This window comes from Triticum dicoccoides, chromosome 7A, assembly GCF_002162155.2.
Source record: "Triticum dicoccoides isolate Atlit2015 ecotype Zavitan chromosome 7A, WEW_v2.0, whole genome shotgun sequence".
Lineage (NCBI taxonomy): Eukaryota > Viridiplantae > Streptophyta > Magnoliopsida > Poales > Poaceae > Triticum > Triticum dicoccoides.
In genome coordinates this window covers 65404207-65422681 of record NC_041392.1, presented here as the reverse complement: position 1 = coordinate 65422681, position 18475 = coordinate 65404207, and the positions used below count along the sequence as shown (strand labels likewise).

General features: G+C 40.9%; 1 protein-coding gene and 1 non-coding gene across 2 annotated transcripts; one reads left to right on the top strand and one right to left on the bottom strand.

The window, feature by feature from the left end:
- Nucleotides 1-408: 408 nt before the first annotated feature.
- On the bottom strand, nt 409-628 carry LOC119334964. Its single transcript, XR_005161661.1, has one exon. It is a non-coding gene; the product is annotated as a small nucleolar RNA U3 (small nucleolar RNA).
- Nucleotides 629-879: 251 nt separating this feature from the next.
- On the top strand, nt 880-5308 carry LOC119328320. Its single transcript, XM_037601321.1, has 4 exons — nt 880-1002; nt 1090-1182; nt 2663-2952; nt 3517-5308. The coding sequence occupies exons 1-4, from the start codon at nt 925-927 to the stop codon at nt 3713-3715; spliced, it is 660 nt and encodes a 219-aa protein (XP_037457218.1). The 5' UTR covers nt 880-924; the 3' UTR covers nt 3716-5308.
- The last annotated feature ends 13167 nt before the right edge of the window (nt 5309-18475 follow it).

Sequence of the window (18475 nt, the reverse complement as noted above, 5' to 3'; positions counted from 1 at the left end):
TGATTACGAATAGAAATAGATTCTGTGGTTGAAGAAGCTAAAATGTGAATCAGATTGTGTGGCTAAAGAAGTTTAAAAATATAACTACAGATTATTTGCAGGTGCTTCAGATTCTGTGAGGAAGAAATGAGTTAGATTATGTGGTTAAGGAATTTTGAAAATGAAACTGCAGATTGTTTTCTTGAAGATGACTCTTTCATACAGATTATGTGGTTAAGGAATTTTGAAAATGAAACTGCAGATTGTTTTCTTGAAGATGACTCTTTAGGTAAGAAGAAAAGGGTTGCATTAGAGAAACATTGCAGATTATTTATTTCTGTATGAAAGTAGTATAATAGAAGAGGCATTGGTGGAAAATATTGCAGATTATTTTCTGTATATGGAAATAAAAATGAAAAATAATTTTTGTGTCTGTCAGACAACCACTGGGCCATCCTGCACAGTTGTGAGCTAGGCAGGAACGATCCTCTACAGCCGTCGGATTTACCCATCAGGTGAATCCTGGCCGTTAATCACGCTCTGGCCCAGTGGTCAGAATTCATCAACCAGACTGAAGTGCTTGCCTCCTTATTGGTAAAGGATGCAGCTGTACGAGCCTATAGAACAGATCCTGTTCAAGTAAGGTCGTGCTACAAGCTGCCGCACCCCGCCTTATAAACCGGTTCCGCTCGCCGTAAACTTCCGAGGTGGGACTAATGTATCGCAAGCAACGCTGCAGCGCCTGCCCGCCTCGGCCAGAGACACAGGAAGAGCTCGTGGGTCTCGGCCCATGAGGCTGGGCTGGAGAACGAGCCCAGCCCAGCCCATCTAAGAACAGCCGTCTCTCTCTCATCGCATTTTTCTCTTCTGTTTTTTTCCTACCACGGAGAAATCGCTCCAGCTTCCAGAAGCCATGGCCGGAGCTCCGCCGATCTTCCGGCAGCAATGGCCAGAGCAGGAGAAGAAGACGGCGAAGTAGCCGCTCCTCCTCCTCCCCCTCCCCCTCACACTCTGGCGAAGCAAGTAAGCAGCAGTGTAGACATTCCTGAGTAGATCGATCGATTGCGGATACATTTCCCCCCTTAACCCGCCGTTCCTTCCTCCCTGCAGCGCGCCACTTCGACGATGAGGCGGCGAGGCGGAGCACCACCACGGAGTCGGCGACGATCCGTCCTTGCGGATGGAGAGCCTTCCTCGCCTGGGGTAGGGTAGCTGCCATTCCGCCGGTCCCTCTTTTCTCTTTCTTCTCCTTGAATCAGAGCAGGGCAAAAAAAAAGTACTGTATTTACTTAAGCATTTCACTGTTACCCTGAGGATCCAACCAGTGCGTGAAAGTTAGTCTGTGATGTGATTCCTGTGGTGTTCTCCACGGATCTTAACCTCTGGGGCAAATAAAAAAAGGTGTTTTATGGGGTTAGTTGCCTGGGACAGGGGCAGGGAGCATGGATTAAAATCCAACCCGACTGAAAATTCAGGCCCTTCTTTGACCCTTGTCATGGGAGATTCAACCTGCTGTCATGTCACTGGTTCCTCTTAAAGAGGCTGTGAGGAGGACAAGCATTGTTTGGAGAAGTTGGAGAATGCTCTGGACATTCCGCTGTAATCTGTGTTTTTATGGCCCCAGTGGTCTGGATTTAGACACTGATGAACGACACATTGATGTTTTCTCAAAATAAAACGAGCTAAGTTCACTGAGGCTGTAAATTGGGTTACTAAATGGCATAGTGGGATATGGATCGATAACTTCTGCATCAGGTGTGGTTTGTATAAAGAGGACTTTGGTCATCTTGACAGGTGGATCGGCTTTGCCGCTTCATTGGAAGCGAAGATCATAGCTTCTGACCTGAAGAAAAATTATTCGCTATCCGAAGAAGTTCATCACTTTCCTCTCGAGGCCTTGGGTGTTCAAGGCAGCTTTCGTGTGCAGTCCTTGTTTCTGGCTGCTGTTTCTATAAAGCCACACCCAGGTATATGTGGGTTTACAGTACTGATCAGCAGGACTAATTTAAGCATATCACACCAACTTGACAAACTTCAACATTTACTAATTCAAGGAATGAATGTCAAGATGACTGAGTTTCATGCTGCTGATCTTGCCCATTATGAGTATGACGGACAACGGGTCCCTACAGTACTTTATGGTTGCTCGAAATTAGATAAGGCTACAATAATAGTGTCTAAAGGCAGCAAAGGACTGACCCATGTATTCACTTTAGTTCCAAGTATTTTTCAGCAAAGATACTACATGTGCAAGCTTATATACATGGATATGAACAGGTTAACTGGTGTTTATTAATTTATTTATTCATTCTTGTTTGCGTACATTATTGTTCTTGAAATTGGATTTCAATGTCATGTTTTTTGTCCTTGTTATGTTTCAGTTGCAGTAGCTGACAACAAGACCACCTGGCATGTTTATGCATTTGAGGCATCTGACTTGTCCAATTAACTGTCTTCTCTAGGCAGCCAAATGCTGATAACGGAGTTCTTCAACTTACCCGCTGTTTGGATATTGTGCCCCGACTGGAGACGTTGCATTTAGATGTGAATGCCATTTTTATCAATTTATATAAAAAAACACATGGATCTCAAGTATACTGCTACTGCCTGATTGCATCATTTTTCAAGAAAGACCTGTACTTGGACTGCTTTGACCGACTGATTGCAATCTTTTGAAATGCAGATGGTATATCTGAGCCTTGACGACGGTGGGAGCGATGAGGTGGTGGAGGAGGTAGGCTCCCATATGAGTCACCATGGTCATCTCAGGACAGTCTACATGAGCGGGTTCCGGTGCTACAATGATCAGGTCAAGCTGGCGTACTGTATCTTGCAGAATGCTCGTGTTCTCGAGCACATGGAAATACAGCCAAGGGTCGCGGCCGGTAATGTTCCCCATTTCAGGATCATGGCGCTGGCATTCTTGAGAGGCACCTGTCAGTGTCCACTTCGTATGTCTCTGCTGATCTGCAGGTACGGTCACGTTCCAGTAATCACTCTTAGTAGGCAGTGTCCTTTTGATACTCTCTTGTGATTATTGTGGATTCCCCATGTAGTTTGATCTGGTGAGGCCTCGTCCGATAGTTTTTCTATGATTTGTTTGTGCGGCAATGTGTTCTTGTTTATGATCTATGGTAGGAACTTATTGTTTCAGGGACTAGGTTTTTTTGCTAACTACTCCTCAGTAAACAAATATGAGATTGTTTAGATCACTAAACGCTCTTATATTTGTTTACTCAGGGGGTATAATGAGAACCTGGGCAGTTCAGGCTCAAGTTGTCAGTTAAGTCAACCTTTTGCTGCTGGGTTTGGAAGTAGTAGTACAGATGTAAATTAACTGCAGCCTGGGCAGGCAATGCAAAGCCTCCATCTATACTTGGCAACTGCAATCACACAGTCCCATACATCTATGCTTGTATTTCTTGCAGTTAATTTCACACCGGGTGCAGTTAATTCAACACCGGGTTAGAATATCTGAACCGATTGGTTTGCTTCTATTAGCAGCACACCTAGTTCTGACGGTATGTGTTCCTCCAGGTTTTGCTTCACGAAGCTTATCCATATGCTGTCTATGTCCACTACTCCATCCCTTCCATTTATAATTAAGTTCCCTCGGCGTGGATGGTGGAGAAAATCTAGCGTACGTATTCATCGCGTGGTCGTCCATGACCGACGATCGGCACCCATTAATTTCCACGCGGCATCATTGCTTGTTCTTTCCATGTTCTTGATATGATGACTTGGTTCTTCATGCTTGTAGCAAAATCAAAATTCATATAAAATTCATAAAATTCATATAGAGATTCCGATGAATAAAGGCGTGCTGCCGGCCACAAGCTTCTTGCCAGCTACGTACTGTTCATGGAGCATGCTGGTAACTTCTTCCACAGTCTGCATTCGGGATGATTTCTTTCTTTGACAATGCATCTGCTTGCATCTACAATGCTGGTAACTTCATCCCACGAGTATTCGCAGTATAACTTCCACAAATATTTTTTGTACTTCTGTATTCTTGTCTCTTTTTTCAAAATAAAAAATTCCTTCAGTCTGCGTGGATTAGTTAGGTCGTGCGACTGAACTGAAGTGCGAAAGTGCAGTGTTTCTAAGAAATCTGAAGCTAGAACCAAATCCCGATCGAGTTAAGCTTGCCTGCTCATCCATCCACGTGCTGCTGCTCGTATCTGCCAATGCTGGCGACACGCCGGAGCCCACGTGGTGTTGTGGTGCCCAGAGGGATCCACAGGCTCAGAGCCCTGCACACGTTGGGTGTGGTGAACATCTCAAGGAGGAAGGCCACCCTGCGAGAGGTAGCTAGTCTCACCGGGCTGCGCAAGTTGGGAGTGACTGGCGTGGACGAGAGCAACGGCGGAGAGCTATGTTCAGCACTGGCTAACCTCAGCAGCCTAGAGACGCTGCTGGTGCAGTCGGAGGGTAAGCCGGGTTTATCTGGCTGCTTGGATGGCCTCTCCTCACCTCCGGAAAACCTAGGGAGTCTGAAGCTGTATGGCAACCTGGTCGAATTGCCGGCATGGATCAACGGTGGGCTGAAAAATCTGGCCAAGCTCAAGCTGCGGAGTTCCAGGATAGAGGACCATGATGCGGCAATAAAAGTCCTTGGGCGCCTACCGAACCTTGCCATCCTGCGTCTGCGGAAAGAGTCACTTGGGGGCGAAGAGGTCCATCTCCGTTTTCGTCAGGGTGCATCATTCCCGAGCCTGATGGTGCTAGAGCTGAGTCTCCCAGGTAAGCTCAAATCGGTGGAGTTTGAAAAGGGAGCCACCCCTAAGCTTGAGCTGCTGCAGTATTACGATCAGCCTGAAGAAGGCGCCGTTTCAGAAAAAACCGATGACAATCAGTTTGAAGAAGACCCCAGAGTTGGGTTGTTTTCTGGGCTAGCATTTCTGGGAAGCCTCAAGGAAGTTCTGCTCGAGGGTCACAACTACAAAGCCGACTTAGTGCAAAACTTGCGCTTGCAGCTTCATTCAAATCCGAAGCGACCTGTTCTCAAGATGGACTGACCTAAGCTCCCGAAGGAGTATGATGTTCCTGCTGCTGCTCACTTGTTTTGAACTGCCAACATGCTGCCACTCAAAAGTTTTGAATTGTCTGATATGTTTATTTAGGAAAAGGTAAACAGCATTATCGTCAGATATATGTCAACCAAGCTTCAGCTCAGTTTGTCTCTGCTCTTTGCTACGAGATGAACCAATTCCTGGACGTGAAAATATCGCCCCTTCATGAAGAGAAGATGCCTCCCCACCCCAATTGCGGATGCCCTTATGTAACAGATGCATGTTCTATTATTTATTTTTAAGTATCACTTGTAACAGCTTCCTTAATGTTACCTAAGTGTGTTTTGAAATCTGCATTCCAACATGAAATATTTTTTCCCTTGAGCTGCTATCTTTTCTGACATGATAAGCAAAAAAATTGCACCTATAATATACACGGACAATTTGAATTGGTGAGATTAAATAAATAGGAGATTTGAGGAATCATTATAGGCACAATAGATGTCTTTTCCCTTGAGCTGCTATCTATTTATTTATACAGAGACAATTTGTGCCTATAATATACAGAGACAATTTTCTAATTAATGATTTCTTAAATATTTCTTCCCTTGAGTTGCTATCTCCTACTTATTTATGTATAAAAATGTGAAGTTCAAATTCATTGGTGAGTACTTTAGATCAAAGTAAAACGGTAACACAAATTAGCATGGAAAATAGGTAAATGCACACATCTTACCATATAATGTTCCTATATTATATTTGAAGCACATAATGTTGAATACTACTACCTCTTTTCCAGTTTACAGAACTCAATTCAAAAATCTCATCAACCAAGGTAAATGATGAGTGGTGGAATAATTTTCGTGGTTTGTAAAAGCACTCAATTAATGCGCTCGTTTTCCTCAAAGAATTGTGTTTATCAATGCATTAATTGCAATGCATGCATGCATGAAGTATATGTATTGGTCAAGTTTCTCATAATCCTTGCATGTGATGGGGAACAATCAAATTGAGACTTATAAAACGGGAAACCGAAATTTTTGATATAAGCCCTATAAACCAGGAAGGAGGGAGTATTTGTTAACTAATAGCCACTAGAGGATTTGTGTATCAGTATAAATAAATAGGAGATTTGAGAAATCGTTGATTAGAAAAGACATCTGAATGCACTTAATCTTTTAGTGATTAAGCATGACCATAGCTAGTAAGAATATATGCCTACATTAACTGTTGATATATAAACGCTCTTAATAATCGAAAGTGCTCTTGTGAACTCGAGCTCACATGCACCCTTTGCTACAGTAAAATTAAAAAAATATTTAAAAAGTTCAAAAAAAAATCTGAAATTCTTTTACAACAACCATTGATGTCTTTTTCACACGCGTGCATAATTTCATGACAAAATGACATTCATGCAGGTCTCGGTGAAAAAAAACAAAATCGATGCTCCAAAATGCTTCCAAAAGCAGTTTTTTTCGAGCATGATTTTGTCTTTTTTGCTGAGGCCTCCACAAATGTCATTCTATCACAAAAATTGGCACGCATGTGTAACACACATCAATGTTTGTTGTCAAAAAAATTCAGATTTTTTAATATTTATACTTGAAATTGTGATTGAATTGTTACTCTAGCATAAGAGATCATATGACAAGAATTATATAAGTTGATGTTCTAAGATTGATCGTGATGCCCTCATGTACGTATTTTATTTTTATCGACACCTCTATCTCTAAACATGTGGACATATTTTTCGATTTCGGCTCAAGCGAGGTCTAAGCTTGGGGGAGTTGATACGTCCATTTTGCATCATACTTTTATATCGATATTTATTACATTATGAGCTGTTATTACACATTATGTCATAATGATTATGCCTATTCTCTCTTATTTTACAAGGTTTACATGAAGAGGGGGAATGCCGACAGCTGAAATTCTGGGCTGGAAAAGGAGCAAATATTAGAGACCTATTATGCACATCTCCAAAAGTCCTGAAACTTTATGGGAGCACTTTTCAGAATATATAAAAAATATTGGGCGCAAGAAGTACCAGAGGGGGGCCACCCACCAGCCACGAGGGTGGGGGGCGCGCCCCCTGCCTCGTAGGCCCCCTGGTGGCCCTCCGATGCCCATCTTTGGCTATATGGAGTCTTTCGTCCGAGAAAAAAATCATAAGCAAGCTTTCGGGAAGAAACTCCGCCGCCACGAGGCGGAACCTTGGCGGAACCAATATAGGGCTCCGGCGGAGCTGTTCTGCCGGTGAAACTTCCCTTCGGGAGGGGGAAATCATCGCCATCGTCATCGCCAACGATCCTCTCGTCGGGAGGGGGTCAATCTCCATCAACATCTTCACCAGCACCATCTCATCTCAAACCCTAGTTCATCTCTTGTATCCAATCTTTGTATCCAAACCTCAGATTGGTACCTGTAGGTTGCTAGTAGTGTTGATTACTCCTTATAGTTGATGCTTGGTTTACTTGGTGGAAGATCATATATTCAGATCCATTATGCATATTAATACCCCTCTGATTATGAACATGAATATGCTTAGTGAGTAGTTACGTTTGTTCCTGAGGACATGAGAGAAATCTTGCTATTAGTAGTCATGTGAATTTGGTATTCGTTCGATATTTTGATGAGATGTATGTTGTCATCCCTCTAGTGGTGTCATGTGAACGTCGACTACATGACACTTCACCATTGTTTGGGTCTAGAGGGAGGCATTAGGAAGTAATAAGTAGATGATGGGTTGCTAGAGTGACAGAAGCTTAAACCCTAGTTTATGCGTTGCTTCGTAAGGGGCTGATCTGGATCCATATGTTTCATGCTATGGTTAGGTTTACCTTAATACTTCTGTTGTAGTTGCGGATGCTTGCAATGGGGGTTAATCATAAGTGAGATGCTTGTCCAAGTAAGGACAGTACCCAAGCACCGGTCCACCCACATATCAAATTATCAAAGTACTGAACATGAATCATATGAACGTGATGAAAACTAGCTTGACGATAATTCCCATGTGTCCTCAGGAGCGCTTTCCTTCATATAAGAGTTTGTTCAGCCTTGTCCTTTGCTACAAAAAGGATTGGGCCATCTTGCTGCACCTTATTTACTTTTATTACTTGCTACTCATTACAAATTACCTTATCACAAAACTATCTGTTACCGATAATTTTAGTGCTTGCAGAGAATACCTTACTGAAAACTGCTTATCATTTCCTTCTACTCCTCGTTGGGTTCGACACTCTTACTTATCGAAAAGCTACGACGGATCCCCTACACTTGTGGGTCATCAAGGTATGTCTAGATGTAAATTTTACCTTGAGTTACTTTAATACTGCTCATATATCTAGACATGATAGTTGAAGAGCAAATGAGTTGGCACAGCAAGCATCTGGCTACTATGTTGATCATGGTGTATTGCATATATCTATCAATAGCCGATGCTTATTCTTGCCAATGTAGGTAAGGCCGAACCAAAACCCACTATTTCGGCCACTAATGAAACTTTTATACAGGCGAAGTAAGGATTGGAGGAAGTTCATTCTTGATTATTTGCAAAATCCTAGCGAAAGGGTGAACAATATGGTTCGCATGATGGTTTTGATCTATGGAACCTTATCACCGGATTGTTATAGAAGTTGAGAAGTTTTCACCCAAGCTTGCATCAGAATATTCACACAAGCAATGGTCGATATAAACTTATCGTCCTAAGAACATGCAAAATGGCCGATGGAGTGTTGACATCGTCCTTAGATCAAGCTATGTGCAAGTTATTTTTCGGCACACAAGCTTTGTCGAAAAACAGGGGCATGAGTTGACACCAGATTTTGGCACGGTCAAGAACTTATTTAAGATGGTCTCAAATGGAGAAGTGATCTACATCAAAGAGTTCCGTATTGTTGATATGAACATCATTGAAGTTTGGGCCATCGCCGTCCGATTTCATCTCGAAGGCCGAAACTATGCTCAAAGTACTAAGATCTTATATTCAGAGTATAGTTTGGCCGATTAAGCCCCCAAGACCACCTTAAATGGAAAAAGTTTCAACATGAAAGTTGTGCGTATCGTCAAAACCGTTGATTTTGATATAAAAATTGTCTCAAACCGAGTTCGTATGCAAAAGTCAGAGTCATCGAAATACAACCCTCTCAGGAGGCAAGAAATGTTGCCCCCCACCAGACACCCTGTCTGATGGGTAGCACGAATAATAGCCTGTTTGTGCAAGCGATTTGACCCTTAAAATTACCTCTGATCAAAAAACGTTCAACATGAAAGTTGTTCGTATCGTCGAAACGGTCAAGATTGCTTTTAGGCTCGTTTCGACCTGAGATCGTTTACTGCCACAAAAAAGACCTGCAAGGTGCAGCCAGTTTAAACCGAACAGTTTTGGAAAGTTCGGACAAAACCAATCCGAATTTGACAAGGGTTTTGAACGTGAATCCAAGACTTTTCTTTGCACGGGAAGTCCAGCCGCCTCTTATATACCTATAAGGGGTGACGGCCGATTGAACAACACAGAATCGAACAAACACATCTACTACTTTTTCGTGTTCATCCACTAGTGCAGAATCGGGCTTTAGCGCTGGTTCGTAAGGGCCTTAGTGCCAGTTCTATAACCGGCACTAAAGGATGGGGACTAAAGGCCCCCCCTTTAGTATAGGTTCGGCACGAACCGACGCTAAAGCGCCACCACGTGGCACGAGACAGGCCCGGGTGCTGGTAGACCATTAGTACCGGTTGGTAACACTAACCAGTATTAAATGTTTGGGGGGGTTGGTTTTTTTTTACTTTTTCCTTTAATTTTGTGTTTTCATTTTAATTTTAGTGATTGTTTTATATTATAATGAGTTGTTAAATCATTAGGTGAAAGTACCGCAGATTAGTTTTGACTGGATGCATGTGGATCCTAGCTAAGTGATCAAGTATATGCCATATCCATATTACTTGATCACTTAAAGTGATCAAGTAATATGGATATGGCATATACTTGATCACTTAGCTAGGATCCATCCAGTTGAAACTAATCTGCGGTTTCTTTCATAAATGATATAATAACTCCTCCTCCTCCTCCTCATCATCATCATATTAATATAAAAACTCTTGCATCATATATATCATCACCAACAACAATATACTAGCTAGCTAAAAATCATCATAGTTGTCATTACCACTATTTAATCATCATAGTCATTACCGCTATCTAATCACCACCAACACTAGCTTAAAGAAGAAACATTCACTTGTACCAGAAGCAAAGATATCATCGAGTTCAACATGGTCATGATATTATAAGCGTTCATAACACCACAAAAGCAAATCACTCTTTGAGATTAATTAAGTTCAGGACGAAGAACACAGACCTGAGAGGACAAGTACTAATTAAGAGCATGAACTAGCTAATAATCACTCCTGTTGCTCTCTCTCAGGTAAAATAGCATAGAACATGTATAGCTCTCCTGATTCATCATATTGGAGCATGCAGATGAACTTGTCTCCTAATCGTGGGATGCGCTTCTGTTTGCTGTCCCTAGTACTTCTCTGCGACCGTTAACAATTTTGCTCCAATCTTTCACTATTAAGCATTCCTCGCTATTAGAAATCCTGAATGCACTCATGTGCATTGTAGGATATCTTGGCCGTAAGCTAACCATTGACATGCGACCTTTAGTACTGATCCACTGGGGCACAACTGTCATCGGGAGTCCCTGTTTAAGAACATCATATAGTAACATTACTTAGCAATGAAGTTTAGCTTGAAAACTAATGTATGCAAAAGATGCACTGAGGACAAATAGTTAAAATCTTACCATCTTTCCTAAATAGATGTGACCGTAGTTCAATACGATCACTATTGGTTGCACGTTTTGAGTACTAAGATTTTCAAATTCAGGAAAATAATTTCTCTTGACAGCATCAAGATCTTCAAGCCATGAAACAGAATGACTTATCTCCTCGCAGTTTAGTTCTGCCCCGGGACAGTGGACGGTCCTGTCTACCAAGCGCCGGACATGTTTGCTCGAATGGAAATAAGCTGTCAATATAAATTAGTTGTCAACTATTTTTGAATAAACAATATCGAAGACATAAATATGGTTGAGAAACTCATATAATGGTAGAACTGGAGGCGTCTGCACATCGATCCAGATTTCTCTTTTACCTTCAATATCATCTTCCGGACAAATATCAAAGGTGAACCATATTAGGCTCAAATGCATAAGCCCTGCATAGTGCTTGCCAAGTTTTGCATTCAAAATAGGTGTTGTGTCTGCATTGTATAATTTGACGTTGAAAGTATAACCATGCTCGGTCTTCAGGTAAACTCTCTTTACCTCCATAGTTTCCATAGCACTGAAACCTATCTTATCCAAGACAAAAATTCTTGCATGGCAAGGGATGTGCTAGTAGAATAGTGAAAATTTAAAATTATAAGTTGAAGCACATGAAGCATAAGTCATGCTTAATTACGAAAAAAAACTTGTCGTTGTGACTTACTGTATCCACTTCGAAGGTCTCATCCAGCTTGATGCTGAAGCGCCTAATATAAACAAGGAAATTTCTGTCGCACAGGCCGCACTGGTCTTCACAGTATTCACACATAATGAAATCTTTTTCGTCGTCAGACAACATTTCCTATGTTCATATAGGTGAAACATTAAAAACTTACTAGTTTTATTAATTCAACTAATTCAACTACTTCTATTAATTCAACTAGTTCTATTAATTCAACTAGTTCTATTAATTCAACTAATTCAACTAAGCATTTACTAAAAATAAACTACTTCTATTAATTTTCTTACTAAAATAAAGTAGCTAGTTCTATATAGTAATATTTTATTTAGATCATCAAATCTCAGATACCTAAATTTTCTTACTAAAAATAAACTAGTTCTATTAATTCAACTAATTCAACTAAAAATTACTAAAAATAAACTTATTAATTTTCTTACTAAAATATATACAGTAGCTATATATAGTAATATTTTAATTAGATCATCAAATCTCATATACCTAAATTTTCTTACTAAAAATAAACTAATTCTAATTCAACTAGCTAGTTCAACTAAGCATTTACTAAAAATAAACTAGTTATATTAATTCAACTAGTTCAAATAATCACATATACCTAATTAATATCTAGCTAATTCATCTAACAATTGACATTAATATTTAACTTTTCTATCTAATTCATCTAACATTAACATTCTAACATTCTTATCTATGTAATTCATCTAATTCGATCATCTAATTAACAATTTGACATGCATTAATCTAAACAATAGAAAAAAGAAAATAAGTAAAAAATGTGTGTTTGTGTGTGTGTACGAGCTGGGGGCAGCGGCGTACGGGCGGCGGCGCGAGACGGCAACGCGACGGGGATGGCGCGACGGGCGGCGGGCGGGGGCGACGATGGGGACGGTGACGACGGGCGGCGGGGAAGATGGCGACGACGGGGGTGGCGACGACGGGCGGCGGGGGCGACGGCGCATGGCAGGGGCGGCAAGGGCGAGACACAGCGTGCGATGGACGACGGAGCGGCGGCGGCAGCGATGTCACGCGAAGTAGTTGAAGAAGAAGTCGAGAGGTGAAACTGATTTTTTCGTAAGTGCTATATATATAGGAGGGGCCTTTAGTACCGGTTGGAGCCACCAACCGGTACTGAAGGCCAATTTTGGCCAGTTCAAGCGGCGGGAAGCGGCCCCCTTTTGTACCGGTTCGTGGCTCCAACCGGTACTAAAGGGTGGCCTTTAGTACCGGTTGGAGCCACGAACCGGTACTAAAGGGGTGCGCTGCGGTGCGCAAAGTATAGTCCCCCTCCTCGGGAGAAGGGCAGCCGCACTGGTTTATAAACCCAGCCACAGCTGCTCTATCGAACTCCTCTGTAAACCAGGCTTCTGGGCCTAACTATGGTGCGCTGTCCTGTGAGCCTGCTGGCCCTTATGGGACTGAATTTACATGCCCAAGGCCTAGCAGGCCCACTGGACAGCGCCCCAACAATTTTTCATATAGTTTTTTCTTTTCTGCTTTATTTATTTTTTTCTATTTACTTCTGAGTAGTTTTTTTATATAGTTTTTTCTTTTCTAATTTATTTATTTTCTTCTATTTATTTCTGAGTAGTTTTTTATATAGTTTTTTACTTTTCTGCTTCATTTATTTTTTTCTATTTGTTTCTGAGTAGTTTATTTATATAGTTTTTTTCTTTTCTGCTTTATTTATTTTCTTCTATTTATTTCTGAGTAGTTTTTTATATAGTTTTTTTCCCTTTTTGCTTTATTTATTTTGTTTTATTTATTTATGAGTAGTTTTTTATATAGTTTTTTCTTTTCTGCTTTATTTATTTCTGAGTAGTTTTTTATATAGTTTTTTATTTTCTCCTTTATTTATTTTCTTCTATTTATTTCTGAATAGTTCGAAAGAGAGTTTTCGTCCGAAACCCTGATAGTTCGAAAGAGAGTGTCCAGTTTGTACACGAAGTGCATCCAGTTCTTGCCGTAACCATCTCTATTTTTTGCACATGCCATGTGGGTGAAATGATGATACCATGCCAAGTTTCAACCTTTTCAGAGTTCATTTGTAGTGCTTTTCAATTTCAGGGTCATTTAGCTCTCTAAACAAATCAGTAAATGACTGAAAATAGCAAATGATGTCAGAACGTGTTGAAAATTGATGACTTCACTTTGAATGGTGCATATGAAACGCAAAAAAAGTCTGGAGTTCAAATAAGTTTAAAAAATGAAGTGCCTGTGTAACAGATGAATTCTCGTCCGAAACCCTGATACTCCGAAAGAGATTGTCCAGTTTGTACACAAAGTGCGTCCAGTTTTTGCCGTAACCCTCTCTAATCTTTTGCACATGCTATGTGGGTGAAATGATGATACCATGCCAAGTTTCAACATTTTTAGAGTTCACTTTGTAGTGATTTTCAATTTCACGGTCATTTAGCCCTCCAAACAAATCGGTAAATGACTGAAAAATAGCAAATGACGTCAAAACATGTTGAAAATTAATGACTTCGCTTTGAATGGTGCATACGGAACACAAAAAAAGTCTGAAGTTCAAATAAGTTTAAAAAATTGAAGTGCCCGCAAAACAGATGAGTTCTAGTCCGAAACCCTGATATTTCGAAATAGATTGTCCAGTTTGTACACGAAGTGCATCCAGTTTTTGCCGCAACCCTCTCTACTCTTTTGCACATGCTAGGTGGGTGAAATGATGATACCATGCCAAGTTTCAATATTTTCAGAGTTTATTTTGTAGTGATTTTCAATTTTACGGTCATTTAGCTCTCTAAACAAATCGGTAAATGACTGAAAAATAACAAATGATGTCAGCACGTGTTAAAAATTGATGACTTCGCTTTGAATGGTGCATACGAAACGCAAAAATTTTTGGAGTTCAAATAAGTTAAGAAAAATGAAGTGCCCGTGTAACAGATGTGTTCTCGTCCGAAACCCTGATACTCCGAAAGAGATTGTCCAGTTTGTACACAAAGTGCATCCAGTTTTTGCCGTAACCCTCTCTACTCTTTTGCACATGCTAGGTGGGTGAAATGATGATACCATGCCAAGTTTCAACATTTTCAGAGTTCGTTTTGCAGTGATTTTGAATTTCACGGTCATTTAGCTTTCTAAACAAATCGGTAAATGACTGAAAATAGCAAATGATGTCAGAACGTGTTGAAAATTGATGACTTCGCTTTGAATGGTGCATATGGAACGCAAAAAAATTCTGGAGTTCAAATAAGTTTTAAAAAATAAAGTACTCGTGTAACAAATGAGTTCTCGTCCGAAACCCTGATACTCCGAAAGAGATTGTCCACTTTGTACACGAAGTGCGTCCAGTTTTTGCCGTAACCTTATCTACTCTTTTGCACATGCTAGGTGGGTGAAATGATGATATCATGCCAAGTTTCAACATTTTCAGAATTCATTTTGTAGTGATTTTCAATTTCACGGTCATTTAGCTCTCTAAACAAATCGGTAAATGACTGAAAAATAGCAAATGATGTTAGAACATGTTGAAAATTGACGATGTCACTTTGAATGGTGCATACGGAAAAAAGTCCGGAGTTCAAATAAGTTTAAAAAAATGAAGTGTCCATGTAATTAACAGATGAGTTCTCGTCCGAAACCCTGATACTTCGAAAGAGATTGTCTAGTTTGTACACGAAGTGCGTCCAGTTTTTGCCGTAACCCTCTCGACTTTTTTGCACATGCTATGTGGGTGAAATAATGATACCATGCCAAGTTTCAACATTTTCAGAGTTTATTTTGTAGTGATTTTCAATTTCACGTTCATTTAGCTCTCTAAACAAATCGGTAAATGACTGAAAAATAGCAAATGATGTCAGAACGTGTTGAAAATTGATGACTTCGCTTTGAATGGTGCATACGGAATGCAAAAAAGTCTGGAGTTCAAATAAGTTTAAAAAATGAAGTGCCCGTGTAACAGATGAGTTCTCGTCCGAAACCCTGATACTCCGAAAGAGATTGTCCAGTTTGTACATGAAGTGCGTCCAGTTTTTGCCGTAACCCTCTCTACTCTTTTGCACATGCTATGTGGGTGAAATGATGATACCATGCCAAGTTTCAATATTTTCAGAGTTCATTTTGTAGTGATTTTCAATTTCACGGTCATTTAGCTGGGGTGACCTGCGAGGGAGGACCGGCGCGGGGGGATTGAGGGGGAGACCGAGTGAGTGTGAGTGTGAGTGCAGAGAGGAGAGAGTGAGGGCGTAAACATGTAAAAATATACATAAAATACATTGATTATCAATAATCTTTTTGTGTACAATCTGAATTGTCAATATGAGTACTCAACGGTTTAGAAACCCGTGAAGACTCATATTGCAACCACAAATTCTACACATAGAGTTTAATGAAGACCAAGTGCTTGTGATAGTTTGAGAAGTAATATATTTAAGGTGGTAAAAGTCCTGCTAGGGGAGCGAGGTGGGACTAAAAACAGCCTGCCACAACCTCTTTACTACCGGTTCATGCCACGAACCGGTACTAGCCAGCCACTGCCTCTTTAGTACCGGTTCATGGCACGACCGGTACTAAAGATTCGCTACGAACCGGTACTAAAGATCTCCTCCCGCCTAGCCGTTGGAACCGGCACTAATGGACACATTAGTGCCGGCTCATATTCAAACCGAGACTAATGTGTCTCACATTTGATCCTTTCTCTACTAGTGATCTATCCCTACCCTTGTATCTTTTTTCTCGTTCTTCGTCGTTCTTCAACAATGGAGGGCTGCGAATCCACGAGGCCTTAGGGACGATCAGGTCGACCTAGGGCAACCCATAGCCGCCGCGCGTTTAGACGGGGTCCCTCCCGGGCACGCGGGGCTTCGGGTCTTCAAAAGCGCCCGCCGGATTGCTTGTGTATCGCGCTTCCGGACGGGTCTCCTTTGACATAAGCCGCGGTGCATCATCCTCGGCGTTGGAGGTACACAATGACGTGTTCGTGTGCAAACAACACGTAAGTTATTTGTCTCTACTCCTTGGTACAAGTAAGGTAAATCAAGATTGTATCATCGTGTGAAACACGGTGAATAGTGGATAATCAATGATCTCACATCAAACATAATGTTTGTTCCATCTATCTTAAACCAGAGTGTAGAACTTCAATAGATGATCTTCCGAGTCAACAATCCTCAAATCAAGTGTTTCCATCTATCGAGAGACGAGCTTAGTTGCTTTCCCTGAGCTCCAAGTTAAGAGTACTCACGTGTAATTTGTGAAATATACTAGTTTGTTATCGTGTAACGCGATGAACAACCGAGGAGCAATGATCCACGATAAAACACATTTCACATTTCTCAATCTAAGAATACATAAACCTCGAGGGAGGAGCGCATTTGTTTTCTCAGAGTCCAAGTATCAATAACCCTTAGGCTAGCCATAGTGGAAGTAACTTCAACAGAACATTGAGTTCAACTCAGCAAATTTACATATGTGTCAATGAGTTAATAAGAAAAGAGATAGTTTGAGTAACTTAGCTATTTACGGTAACATTCATATCCCAATACAATATGAGTCTATAACCTAATAAATGAAGCTTTACATGACATCACACTTATATTACAAACCATTATGAAGATAGTATAACATAGTCTAGGGATATGTTTATGTTACTACTAATGATATGTATGTTACCCTTCACTATGGCTAGTCTTAACATAAATGTAATTTGTCCCTACTCTTGGTGACAAGTTCTCTGTCACCATTAAAAAAAAATCAAAGGTGTAGAGATCTCAAGACGAACTCACTTGCTTTTTTCCGATTCCGAGGAACCTTATCGTGCTTTGTACCTATTTGTTGCTAGCATATATACAACGGGCTCGCACGCTCCCCTCGGTTACAATAACCCCAACTTGCATGTAATTTATACACTACTCTTATCGAAAAACTAAAATTAGCAGGTTTCAAGATGTACAGTAGAAGTTAGACCACCACTATTCGCCATCGATCACAACTGGCAGAGCCGTTAGTAGTTTATCTTGGCAGCACGCCGTGTATTTGTACTTTTGTCAAACCGAGAGCACTGGATACTGGATGTGCGCTCACATGGACGTGCATGCATCTTTCTCCGCTCTTCACTTTAGACACGCCCGTGCAGACATGCCCCGTGCAGTCGCCAGTGTCTTGTGTTCCCACACCAGCCTAGGGACTCATTGTAAAATTAACAAATCAGCGACTAGCTTGACCTGCAAGCGTATTGGTCCTTTGGAACCTAGGATACTGGTTCTTTGGTAGTACCGTAAATCAGGTCACGTGCTTCGCTCGGGCCCCAACATATTTGTGCCCGTCTAGTTGACGCCCATCAACAATTTATAAGTTTCTTCTGCTCAAAACAAATTTATAAGTTTCTGAAAACTAATAGGAATATTCACATAACTTGTATCCAGTGCATCACAAAGTTTTTAATCCAAAATTTGAGTTCAGCCTATATTATTGCTATTGACAACGAATTTGCCTTTCTTGTAACTTGCTTTGCACTTTGAAATTGGACTTTAAAGTGCCATGGAATTTTAGATACAAGTTGTTACTACAAGATATAAGTAGCTACAAGTAACCAGAATGGTTGAAATTTTAGATACAGAGTTAAATCCACAGAACCACCACATTCGTCCCACGATTAGCAGAAACCCACCACTTTACGATTTGTGGCAGACTGCACTGCACCGAAATTCTGACAGTGGCAAAAAATTGAGCTTATTTTGATGTGGCAAAGCTGCCGCGTGGCATTGCAAATTAAGAGAGAAAAGTCATTAGAATTGCATCATAAAGTGTTATAATGATCAACAACATTATAAATATCAGTAGGAAAACATGATGCAAAATGGGCTTATGTAACGCCCCGAGCCCGATGCGCCAGGTGTCTTTCAATTTTTCGCTGTTGTTGCCTTGTCTTTCGCTTGCATGTTGCATCTTGCCATGTCATCATCCGCATTGCATCCACATGATTTTCAAAACTTGCGCCA

What these genes read in the sequence shown, in the direction of transcription:
- LOC119328320 (XM_037601321.1), top strand. Translation starts at nt 925, where the DNA reads ATGGCCAGAGCAGGAGAAGAAGACGGCGAAGTAGCCGCTCCTCCTCCT. An exon ending in GAGAGCCTTCCTCGCCTGGG is followed by an intron (nt 1,183 to 2,662) that starts GTAGGGTAGCTG and finishes TTTGAAATGCAG; the next exon opens with ATGGTATATCTGAGCCTTGA. An exon ending in ATGTCTCTGCTGATCTGCAG is followed by an intron (nt 2,953 to 3,516) that starts GTACGGTCACGT and finishes GTGTTCCTCCAG; the next exon opens with GTTTTGCTTCACGAAGCTTA.